Genomic DNA, 12,677 nt, shown 5'->3' with positions numbered 1-12,677 from the left:
GTCATATAAAATACGGAGTATTACAGTCTTCCCCCCTTAAAATGAACTTCATCCCGAAGTTCGCTCATCTATCAACCTCCAAGCATCGATGTGGGTACCAAAACAGACTTTCTAATGTAGATAACTCATGGATTTAGGTCAATAAAACAAAATGTTACATTCTACCCTCCTAAAAAGAAAGTTACGTCCCGAAACTTACCTCATGTAAACAGGTGTGGATAGCTTTCCTTCATGGAAAGCTCAGTCTCCCATGTAGCTTCCTCAACATTGTGGTTAGTCCACAAGACTTTCACCAAAGCTGTCTCTCCATTCCTGGTCTTCCTCACTTTCCTGTCCAAAATCTCCTTAGGTGTCTCCAGGATAGGACAACCGCTCATCCACCTCGATCACCTCGGGACTCAACACATGTGATGGATCGCTCAAGTACCTCCGCAATCGAGAAACATGAAAGACATTGTGAACTCGCTAACGCTGGTGGCAAAGCTAAACGGTATGCCACCTCTCCAACTCTGTCCAATATCTCATAAGGTCCAATGAATTTCTGACTCAGCATTCCTCGCTTCCCGAACCTCATAACTCCCTTCATCGGCGACACTTTGAGTAGTACCTTCTCTCCCACCTCGAAAGAAATGTCACTTCTCCTAGTGTCGATAGCTCTTCTGTCTGTCCCGGGAAGCTCTCATCTTTTGCCTAATAATCTGCACTGTTCAACCATCTCTGAATCATCTCTGGCCCCAAAACGACAGGCGTCGGATCGATCATCCCAACACACAGGACTCCTGCATTTCCTACCATAAAGTGCCTCAAATGGAGCCATCCCAATGCTAGCGTGATAACTGTTGTTGTAAGAAAACTCGATCAACCCCAGTCTGTCTTCCCAAGATCCGCCAAACTCTAGAACACAAGCTCTCAACATATCCTCGAGGGTCTGAATAGTCCTCTCTGTCTGACCGTCAGTAGCAGGATGAAAAGCGGTGCTCATCTTGATTGAGTACCCATCAACGATCGCAATTCCCCGAACTTGGATAGAAACCTGGAATCTCTGTCGGAAACGATAGCTTTAGGCACACCATGCAACTTTACCACGTACTGAACATAAGTCTTAGCCAACTCAGCCTTACTCCAAGTATCTTTCATGGGAATAAAGTGAGCTGACTTGGGCAACCTGTCGACGATCACCCAAATCATGTTGTTACCTCTCTGAGTCCGAGGCGACCCGACGATGAAGTCCATGGATATACTCTCCCACTTCCACTCTGGCACATCTAGCGGCTGAACCTTACCCGGTCTCTTGTGTTCACCCTTCACTCTCTGGCATGTCAAACATCGAGACACGAACTCAGCAACTTCCTTTTTCATATTAGGCCACCAAAACGTCTTCTTGAGGTCCTTGTATAACTTATCCCCTCCAGGATGTACAGAATAAGGAGTAGCATGTGCCTCAGTAAGAATTTTCCTCTTCAGTTCCTCATTAGCTGGCACACACCACCTCTGTCCAAACCTCAAGCTCCCATCTGAATGAATACTGAATTTAGAGTAAGGTTCTGCACCCGCCTGTTCCACTGCACTGCGCCATTTCTGAACTCTAACATCCTCTTTCTGTAACTCTCTAATCTCCTCGTACAACTCTGGCTCAACTGTCATATCTCCAATGGTCTCGCCTCGTCGGATCATGTAAATCCCCATCTTCCTTAGCTCACCCAACATCCTCACCGTGGATCTGGCACTGATCAGGGCATGGATAGACTTCCGACTCAAAGCATCAGCTACGACATTCGTCTTCCCTTCATGATAGAGTAGGTCCATGTCATAGTCACCAATCAACTCGATCCATCTCCTTTGTCTCATGTTCAGCTCCTTCTGAGTATAGATATACTTCAGACTCTTGTGATCAGAAAATACCTTGAAAGTCGCTCCATAGAGATAATGTCGCCACAACTTGAGAGCAAACACTACGGCTCCCAACTCCAGGTCATGGGTAGGGTAGTTCTCCTCATAGGTCTTCAATTGTCGAGAAGCGTAAGCGATTACCTTCCCGTTCTGCATCAACACACACCCCAACCCTTTCTTGGAAGCATCAGTATATACTTCGAAGTTATCATTCCCATCTGGCAAAGCAAGGATAGGAGCTGTGGTTAGGCGCTCTTTAAGTGTCAAGAAAGCCTTCTCACAACCTCATCCTGCACAAACCTGTTCTCTTTCCTCATTAGTGATGTCAATGGTTTTGCTATCTTCGAAAAATCTTTGACAAACCTCCTGTAGTATCCAGCTAGTCCCAAGAAACTTCGAATTTCGCCCACATTCTTTGGGCTCTGCCATCTAGTCACAGCCTCGATCTTGCTAGGATCCACTGACACCCCTTCCTTGGAAATCACATGCCCCTTTAAAGGCAACTTTCTTCAACCAGAACTCGCACTTACTCAATTTGGCATACAACTGATTCTCTGCCAAGGTTCTCAGTACTATCCTTAGATGTTCCTCGAGCTCTTCCTCATTTTTGGAGTAAACCAATATGTCATCGATAAACACAACCACGAACTTGTCCAGATAAGGACTGAACACCCGATTCATTAGGTCCATAAACACAGCTGGCGCATTGATCAATCTGAAGGGCATGACCACGAACTCATAGTGTCCATATCTGGTTCTGAATGCAGTCTTAGGAATATCCTCGTTCTTTATCCTCAGTTGGTGATAACCCGACCTCAGATCAATCTTCAAGAACACTCCAGCTCCACTCAATTGGTCAAACAAATCATCGATCCTTGGCAATGGATAACGGTTCTTGATAGTCACATTATTCAACTCTCGGTAATCCACACACAGCCTCAAACTTCCATCCTTTTTCTTGACAAATAGCACAGGTGCTCCCCAAGGTGAAACACTGGGTCGAATATATCCCTTCTCAGCCAATTCATCTAATTGCTTCTTCAATTCTTCCATCTCTTTCGGTCCCATACGATATGGTGGCTTAGAAATAGGTTCATCTCCTGGCTTTAGATCAATGGAAAAGTCGACGTCGCGCCTAGGTGGTAGCCCAGGAATCTCTTCCGGGAATACCCCCTCAAAGTCTCTCACCACAGGTATCTTAGAAATCCTAGGGGTCTCAGACTCTCTATCCCACATCTGACACAAGATCAACTGGTCTCCCTTCCTCAGACTCGATTTTAGGGTATTTACATAAATAAATTTGACTTTAGGTTTGACCATGTATCCCTTGTAAGTTACTCTGACTCCCTTAGGTCCTCTCAGTGATATTTTCTTTTGGTAACAGTCAATGAAAACTTTGTACTTTCCCAACCAATCCATCCCTAGAATCACCTCGAAACCACCCAATGGAAACTCTATAAGGTCACAGTGAAAGACAACCTCCCCAATCTGAATAGGTACACTAGTATAGATCCTATCACTATAACAGAATCAACGACTCTATCATATGCAGTAAGGTTCAAGGCTCTAACATGCTCCCTAGATATGAATGAATGTGTGGCACCAGAATCGAATAACACGAATGTGGGTTTAAAATTGACAAGAAATGTACCAGTCACGACATGGGCATCCTCCTTTGCTGCTTCCTTTTCCATGGCAAAGAGCTTGCCACTGGACTTAGCTCCAGACTGACTCGATGAAGCGATAATGGGTTGCTTGCTCCCCTCGTTCTGGTTCCTCTGGAAGTTACCACCCCCGCTAGGCTGGTTTTGCTGGCTACGGTTCTGATAGTTGTTGTAGCTTCCTTGATAACTGTTACTTGCCCCAGATCGGGCACCTCCTCCATAGCCAGTGTTAGGAGCACGGTAGTTGTTGTACCCTGATCCCGCTGTACGAGATCCGCTGTATCCAGATGTAGGTGTCCGGAAACCCCCAGCTTGGTTTCCTCCAGAACTTCTGCATTCCCACTTCTTGTGTCCCAACTTTCCACAGCCATAACAGGTGACCCTGGGCGCATTACCTCCACTACTAGCACCTCTGTAACTGCCTCCGCTTTGATTCCTCATCCCCCCAGGAGCACTATTGGTGGAGTATCCACCGAACTTGCCTGAATTCTGCTTCTTGGCCCCAGTATTATCACTGACAGTTTCCGGCTTCCTCTTCTCAGCTTTTCCTTTCTTATCCTCCTTGATCTGCTCGGAGAGCCTCTCAGCAGCACCAGCCCTCAGGTAGATGTCCTGAACGGTGGTAGGTGGAGCTGCCGTGAGCCTCTTCTTGATATCCACCGTCAGTCCCCTCTCAAACCTCATAGCCAGCATGGTCTCATCCCTAGCAAATTCGTCGATGTATGAAGCCAACAGTCGGAATTTCCTGTGATAAGTGTCCACTGTCATGTCCTCTGTCATCTGAAATGTATCAAAATCCTCCCTGAGCTTAGCTTTCCTGAACTCTGGCATGAACTGGTCCGTCAGTATCGCTTGGAACTCTAACCAAGACACATAACCCTCCTCGATGTCCCTAGCAACATGTCGGATCTCCGCCTTGTTCCTGATCCACCATTCTCCAGCCGTGGCCCTAAGATAGTGGGCAGCCTGGTCCACTTGCAGCTCCTCCGGACAAGCAATCAGCTCAAAAAGGTTGGTGAATTCCCGACACCACTCACCCAGCAAGTGAGGTTCCCCTTCCCCAGTGAAGATGGTAGGATTATGCCTCGCCACTGTGGTACTCATCTTAGCAGGATCAATTCTTTTGGCCTTTAGGGCCTCATTCTCAGCCCGTAGCTGATCTAACTCTGCCTGGGTGATGTTTACAGCTGTGTCCCTTCTTGGAGGCATGACTATAAGAAAATTTTAGGAATTAGCTGCAACACAAAATAACATTGGCAACTCTAGCCAATTCTATCACTTCTTACCCTACTTGTCTACCTAGCATGGTTTAGGGATCATATAACCGCATATCACTAGACATAGCATTCTAACACAAACTTTATAGAGATATAAGTATGAATCAACTTTAAAACATGCAAAGTATTATGCCACAACCTCCCATCAACTCTTTTATGCAACAATTAATATATCAATCAGTTAACACTTAGGCAACGATATATGAATTCATGCTCAACATCATGTAATTTTTCTACCCTTTCTCTCATATACACTCAGGGTTCCCGGGTCAAACTGAGAGGGCCAATGGTTCGGTGTGAGGGGGCCCCTAACTCATCCCTTACCTTTAGTGTGCTCCTAACAGTTCTATCCCGGGGGTTCATTTTATTTAGACTCTTCCTATGTTCATTGGATTCATTGGTTTAGGCCTGAGGATCGTTCGCTCTGATACCACTTTGTAACACCCCCATTTATTTAAGGGCCTGGACTAGGACTCCTCAGATAAAGAAGGGTGTTACCATCTCGGAAACCCGAGGCAGTAGATAACAAAGGAAAAATAAACAGTACTTTAAATTGAAAGTTATAAATGTTTACAACTCAAATGGAACATGTCTCAAAACTGAAAATAAAGTCTGATAGCTAAACTGAAATAAAAGTGGGCTAGCTCTAAGTCAGGTGATCCATGCTCTCTCCCCTGCCAGCTCCATATGTCTCAACAACCTGTCAATCTGCTCCCCAGTAAATGGATCATCACAGGCGTACACGAATACACAGGGTCAACCGCGAGGTTGAGTAGGTAATACGATATAATAAAGAATGCAATGATATGATCCTCCAATCTCAACTCCATCACACACATCCCCGGAACGCCCAGCCATACCGATCCCCGGCAGACTATACAAATCGACCGTCGTCGATATACCAGCTCGTAGCTGAGGACACCAGGGCAAGTCCTGCAGAACCCGCCTGGGCCTTAATCACGATAATCTCATCTCCTCCAACTCCAACTCCAATGCATAAGAAATGTATAAAACGTATGAAACAATAATGCTCAACGAGATAAATAAGATGAACAGATATGTCATATAATCACCGAACATGCCAACTCTTTATAATCGTAAGAACTCAATCAGTGTATTCCCCTACCTCAGTACTACAGTCAATTGGACAGATGCTCAATAATATTCCACAACAAATTCGCCCTCTGAAAGATAAATAAATGATAAATGATTACTTAACTATTCCCGTTCCCAAAATAGAAGGTTACTAAAAATAGAAACTTCCTAAAATGGAAAGTTTCCTTAAATGGAAACTTCCCCGATATAGCAGTTTTCCATTTTAACCAACCCGACTCAAAACCCGTCTCTAATTATTTAAATGACTCGGGAATTAAATTAAATAACTAATACGATAAATAAAAGATTAAACGAATTATACGATTAAGAAAAACCGAATCAAACATTGAACAACCCTAACAACCCGACTCCCACAACCCGTGACTTCACACTCGCCCAAACCCCTCACGCGCCGCCTGAACCACCACGACAACCACCAGGCCCGTTCCCCAGTTCGACCCAACCGCCGACAACCGACCCCAACCTGGTCGACTGCCGCCGGCGAGTCGAACCAGGGCTGCCAACAGCCCTGACACACCGCCTATCAGGGGTTGCCGCCACCAACAGCCTCCCCTTGCAACCCTATAGCCACCACCGTCGTCAACATCATCCTATGCTACCACCACCACTCTGCTCGCCGTCAATCAACGCACACAGACGCCGTGCGCCGCTGTTCGACCTCCCGAGTCCACGGTGGCGCCACCCCAATTCTAATCGTCTAAACCCGCCTGAAAACCCCTGTTTAACCCGCTTGATTGTCCATGTCGATAACGCCTCTTACCGCCATTTCCACCGCCTAAAACCTCCCTAACCGCCACCAATAGGGGCGACTCAAACCACCCAATACAATTTCCCCGACACCAACCACCAATATCACCTCCCTGTGACACACGGTGACAACAACTACAACCCGACAAACGACAAAATGGAAAAGAAAGGGTGACTGCTTACCTAAACTGCCACGTAAACCACCACTAAGGCCGCCTCAAAGCGTCGTCAACCACCCTATGCTCTTCCCTGCTGCGCCGTCACTACCCACGTTCAATCTCTCCCTCTCGATTTGTGTGATTGTGAAAATGTGTGCCGTCGAAGTGAGGGAGGCGGGTGAGAGAGGAGTGTTTTGTAGAGCTAGGGTAAAATTTAGGTTAAATTAGGTTAGACGGTAGATGGGTCATGGGTAATGTGATTGGGTACATGGGCTATCTAACGTGACTTCGTTCACTTAAACCCGTCTCAACAAGTCTACGAATAACTCGATCTTACAATATCAACACGATTAGATAGCTTAGCGTAAAAATCGATATAACCCGTCTTAATTAGTCATATAAAATACGGAGTATTACATGGCTATACTCGGTCGAGTTATGGCAGGTAGAGGGCTTTTGACGCCATCACGTAGAGCATTCACAAATTAACCTGCAACCAAACTCTCCACAAAGATACCAAACATAACTAATTCCTAACATAACGAAATCCAACACGTCTCCACACTATAATTTAAGTAAATAACGGCCTTATGGCCGAGTACAATCATTCAACGGTAACTAATAAATCCCGAAAGTAAACATCCAACGCAAAAGTAATAAATCCAACACAAAAGAAATAAATCCAACACTAAAGAAATCAATCCAAGCAATATAACAACACAAGATCAATAACCAGGACCCTCCTTCATGTCATCGTCACCACCTGCACCAGAAGTACCTGCACCTGAACTGCCCGCTCCTGGAAAGTCTGTTGCTGTTGCTGCTGAGGAATCTTCCCCTAACTGACTGCCATAGCTAGCTCCCCACGGTCCCGCGAGGCAGCCAAACTCAGTCTCCTCCGGAGGCCTCCAGTAACTGGGGTCGACGCCAAAGCTATGGAAGACTCCTGAGTCCACTCCAGGTCCTCTCTACCAGACAGGTTGTGCTAGCTGTGTCCCTATGCCCTGGTTATGGGCCATCTCATGCATGTTGTGGAGCACCAAAGTAGTGGAGATCCGCTTAGCCAGGTCACTCGGCTGCATCCTGGGGTCATGCACTGTGGGGTAGGGAGTACTGGTAAGGGTAGAAGTCAGGGGCGGAGTAAGAGGGCTCAGGTACAACCGGGTCTGCAATAGACTGCCTCACCCTACGACGCTCTCGAGGTGGGGGAGCTGCCTGCTGCTGTCCCTCGGGCACGGTGACAGGCTCGGGTAGGTCCAAGAGAATCCTTGGGTCAATAAGGTAGGTCTGGGGCTCAGGCCTAGGAATGACACAAGGCTCCCACTCAGCTAAATGGTCAACAACAGGGAGATGGGTTGGGTCTGGAAGCACCATCCACATAGATCCCCTCACCTTCCAGGCATAAGACCCGTCATCCATCTTCCTCAACCATTTGTTCTGACGCCAGTACTGAGCGTCCATGGTAGGCACAATCTCTACATACTCATCCCCCTCAGGAGGTGGGGCCTCAAAATCTGTTAGGCGCTGAGCTAGGCGGGTCACTATGGCCCCACAAGCAATGTGTCGGGTATCGGACTGTGCCATGCGCTCAAGACTAGAGCACACTACCCCTGAAGCACTATAATAGAATGGTTTCTGACAGTGTTGGTTAAGGTAAGACATAAGCAACATGACCTCGTGAGAATTAAGCTTACTCATGTCGTCCGTCGCATACAACAGGCAGGTCATCATCCTCAAGAACATACGGAGAACAACATGCTGAACATCGTTAATTAGCATGGAACTGGCGCTAGGAGTAGGTCGGCCAGTCAAGTATGGAAGGTAAAGAGGGGCACCGCTGGTCTTGGCCACATCACTAAGGTACCCTTCCCCCTCGGCCTCTAGACCCAAATGGTCGACAAACCCGTCTAGGGTAAGCTCATGATCCTCATTCATGAGGCGAAAAGAGACGGTCTTTCCCTTCTTGTCATAAACATAGGAGCTCAAAAACTCCAAGGTCAGGTGGGGGTAAGATTTCTTCCTCAGGTGATATAACCCCTCCATACCCAGAATCCGAAAGATGTGAAATATGTCCTCTTTGATCCCTAAAGTCTCAAGAATACCAGGATTAATACAGCGGGTGGGACGGAAAGGACGACGCATAAGGGCCACAAAAGCCTTACGTTGCTTAAAATCAGAGAAAAATTACCGATGGATGTGCCTCCACCGGTGGAACTACAGATTCACTGCTTGACTGACCTGTCTCAAGCTGGACATTTGGGTAGGCCTCATGAGCTACACTCCCTTCTCGTACAGACCGAGAAGGATATGAAATTGAGTGGGAGCATGAAGCAGGATGTTCTCACGATTCACAACAAGAGTAAAGGTAAGGGCAAGGCTCATGGCGACCTAGTTGTAGGTAAGCCAAAGTTTAAAAAGCTAGGAAACGGTAAGAGTGCGCCCGGTGAGACTAGTGGCTCACAGGGCAAGACAAAGAGCAAGGGCGGTGACATAGAGTGCCACCATTGTCACAAGACTGGACATTGGAGGAGGAAATGTCCCGTCTACCGTGAGGACATCAAAGCAGGCCGTGTCGCTCCTGTTGGTATGTCATCTTATATTTATATGATTGAAGTTAACTATGCAAGTTTCGAAACTTGGGTACTAGATACTGGTTGTGGTTCTCATCTGTGTAATCATTTGCAGGGCCTAAAGAACATCATACCTCTCGAAAAAGGTGATGTGGACCTGCGAGTCGGGAATGGAGCACGAGTAGTGTGCCTCGAAGGGAACATATGTAATCCAACTCCCTAGTGGTTTTGAGTTATCTTTAAATAACTGTTACTATGTACCCAGTTTATCTAAGAACATTATTTCTGTTTCCGTACTTGCTAAAGACGGTTTTACATTTTCAATAAAGGATAATAGTTGTATTTTCTCTTTTAATGAAATGATTTATGGCAAAGCAGTTTCCATGAATGGAATTTATATCTTAGATCAAACCACGGAAGTATTACACATGAATAATAAAAAATTAAAGGTTGGTGACAAAGATCAAACCTATCTATGGCATTGTCGAATGGGACACATAAATGAGAAACGCGTAAAGAAACTCGTCGATAATGGGACTATTCCCTCATTCGGATTTTCTGCATATGGCACGTGTGAATCATGTCTCATTGGAAAGATGACTCGAATTTCCTTCAAAGGTGTTGGAATGCGCGCTAGTGACCTATTAGGACTCATACATACGGACGTATGTGGACCTATGTCAATTACCGCTAGAGATGGCTATAGATATTTTATCACTTTCACGGACGATTTGAGTAGATACGGATATGTCTACTTAATGAAGTATAAAAGTGAGTCCTTTGAGAAATTTAAGGAATACCATAATAGGGTACAAAACCAACTGGGTAGAAAGATTAAAGCACTCCGTTCAGATCGGGGTGGCGAATATCTTTCAAATGAGTTTGATCAACACCTGAAAGACCGTGGAATCGCTCTACAGTTAACTCCACCTGGAACACCTCAATTAAATGGTGTGTCCGAACGGAGAAATCGAACCTTACTTGATATGGTTCGATCCATGATGAGTCACACCGTAGTGCCCGATTCATTATGGGGTTATGCTCTTTTGTCATTTTGCTCTTATACTTAACCGAAGTCCGTCTAAAGCTGTCGACAAGACTCCATATGAAATGTGGAAGGGAACGGTACCTAACTTGTCCTTTATTCGGGTTTGGGGCTGCGAGGCTTATGTCAAGTGGAGACACGAGGATAAACTCGGCCCGCGATCGGTCAAGAGATACTTTATAGGTTATCCAAAAGGAACATTTGGTCATTACTTCTATTCTCCAACCGAACATCGAGTATTTGTTGCGGCTAGTGCGACGTTCTTAGAGAAAGAATTTCTCGAGAACAAGTCGAGTAATAGAACCTTCGAGCTGTCGGAGATTCCAGAACCAACAACCGAGGAACAGATGGAGGAAGCTGTACCTCCAACTGATGATACGGTTAATATTCCTGAGGAACCTAGGAGGTCGGGTAGAGACTCTAATCCTCCGGACAGATACATTGGTATGGTCGAGGAGAATGATGTTTTACTTCTAGAAAGTAATGAACCCGCAACCTATAAAGGTGCTATGGCCTGTTCCGCCTCAAAGCTATGGCTCGAAGCCATGCAATCCGAGATGGACTCCATGTATGAGAATAACGTATGGGATCTAGTTGATTTACCAAATAAGGTAAAACCTCTACAGTGCAAATGGCTTTACAAAATAAAGTGTTCTGTAGACGTGCAACCAGATATCTATAAGGCACAACTTGTGGCAAAAGGTTTCACTCAAGTGCAAGGATTGCATTATGATGAGATTTTTGCACCTGTAGTCATGCTACGTTCCATTCGGATAATCTTAGCGATTGCCGCATTTCATGATTATGAGATTTGGCAAATGGATGTGAAACCCGCCTTCTTAAACGGTTATTTGGAGGAAGAGTTGTACATGGTGCAACCCGAAGGTTTCATAGATCCTAAACATCCTAAGAAAGTATGCAAGCTTAAGCGTTCCATTTATGGACTTAAGCAAGCTTCTCGGAGTTGGAATCATCGTTTCGACCAAGTGATAAAAGAGTATGGTTTCACTCGATCAGTCGAAGAACCATGCTTATATATCAAGTCGAGTGGGAGTAAGATTGTATTCTTGATATTGTATGTCGATGACATACTCTTGATTGGGAATGACATTCCTCTCCTTTCTTCGGTTAAAGAATGGTTGAAGAACCATTTCCAGATGAAAGATCTGGGTGAGGCACAGCGTATTTTGGGAATCCGTATCTACCGAGATAGATCACGACGGATGTTATCACTTAGTCAGGAGTCTTATCTAGATAAGGTTCTTGAGAGGTTCAGCATGACCAACTCCAAGAAGGGGAACCTTCCTATGATGACTGGGATGCAGTTGAGCAAGTCTCAGTCACCCACGACGCTTTGAAGGTATTGAGCGCATGAGTCGTGTTCCTTATGCTCTCGCAATAGGATCGATCATGTATGCCATGATATGCACACGTCCAGACGTGGCATATGCATTGAGTATGACGAGTCGGTACCAAAAGACTCCAGGTGAAACACACTAGATAGCAGTCAAAAATATCCTCAAGTACCTACGGAGGACTAAGGATTGGGTATTGACTTATGGAGGCGATACTAAGCTATGCGCAACCGGTTACGCAGATGCTAGCTTCCAAACGGATCGAGATGATTCAAAATCTCAGTCCGGGTTCGTCTTCACTCTTAATGGTGCTGCGGTCAGCTGGAAGAGTTCCAAACAGAGTGTTGTAGCCGATTATACTACTGAATCCGAGTATTATGTCGCTTCGGAGGCAACAAAGGAAGCGATATGGATGCGTCAATTCTTACAAGGGCTTTCGGTAGTTCCTAGTTCGAATGACCCGATCACCATCTATTGTGACAATAGAGGTGCCATCTTCCAGGCTAAGGAGCCAAAGTCTAGCAACAAATCTAGACATGTACTTCAGAAGGCTCACCTGATCCGTGATTACGTGGAGCAAGAAGAGATAGTGATTGACAAGATTGCGACGGATGATAACATCGCGGATCCTCTCACCAAAACGTTGAATTATGATAAGCATGTAGGGCATGTTAACTCCATGGGAATTAAACATGTTCCTGAGTTGTAGTACTTGATTATGGATTTGATATATTATCTTTTTCATATACTATTTATAACTTCATCGTTTTATATATATAATATTTTGTTTTTCATGTGGATTGTACTGACAACATTGAACGCCACAAAGTGAACTGAATTACATTATATTTGTTT

General features: G+C 45.4%; 1 protein-coding gene across 1 annotated transcript; it reads right to left on the bottom strand.

Annotated features, from left to right (window-relative positions):
- Positions 1 to 200: 200 nt before the first annotated feature.
- LOC141632614 (uncharacterized) lies at positions 201 to 3,309 on the bottom strand. The gene is made up of 5 exons (XM_074445146.1): positions 2,797 to 3,309; positions 2,421 to 2,715; positions 1,420 to 1,784; positions 1,034 to 1,311; positions 201 to 330 (listed from the first exon to the last, which is right to left on the bottom strand). The coding sequence occupies exons 1-5, from the start codon at positions 3,307 to 3,309 to the stop codon at positions 201 to 203; spliced, it is 1,581 nt and encodes a 526-aa protein (XP_074301247.1).
- Positions 3,310 to 12,677: the final 9,368 nt, after the last annotated feature.

This window comes from Silene latifolia, chromosome Y, assembly GCF_048544455.1.
Source record: "Silene latifolia isolate original U9 population chromosome Y, ASM4854445v1, whole genome shotgun sequence".
NCBI lineage: Eukaryota > Viridiplantae > Streptophyta > Magnoliopsida > Caryophyllales > Caryophyllaceae > Silene > Silene latifolia.
Note: the sequence above shows the minus strand (reverse complement) of the source record. Positions and strands in the feature narration are given on the sequence as shown.

Excerpts from the sequence above, each read along its gene's own strand:
- LOC141632614 (XM_074445146.1), bottom strand. The coding sequence starts at position 3,309 with ATGGATTGGTTGGGAAAGTACAAAGTTTTCATTGACTGTTACCAAAAG. Across the intron at positions 1,312-1,419 it reads CACATGCTACTCCTTATTCT|AGAGTGAAGGGTGAACACAA; the intron begins GTACATCCTGGA and ends TTGACATGCCAG. Across the intron at positions 331-1,033 it reads GTTTCCGACAGAGATTCCAG|GAAAGTGAGGAAGACCAGGA; the intron begins GTTTCTATCCAA and ends GATTTTGGACAG.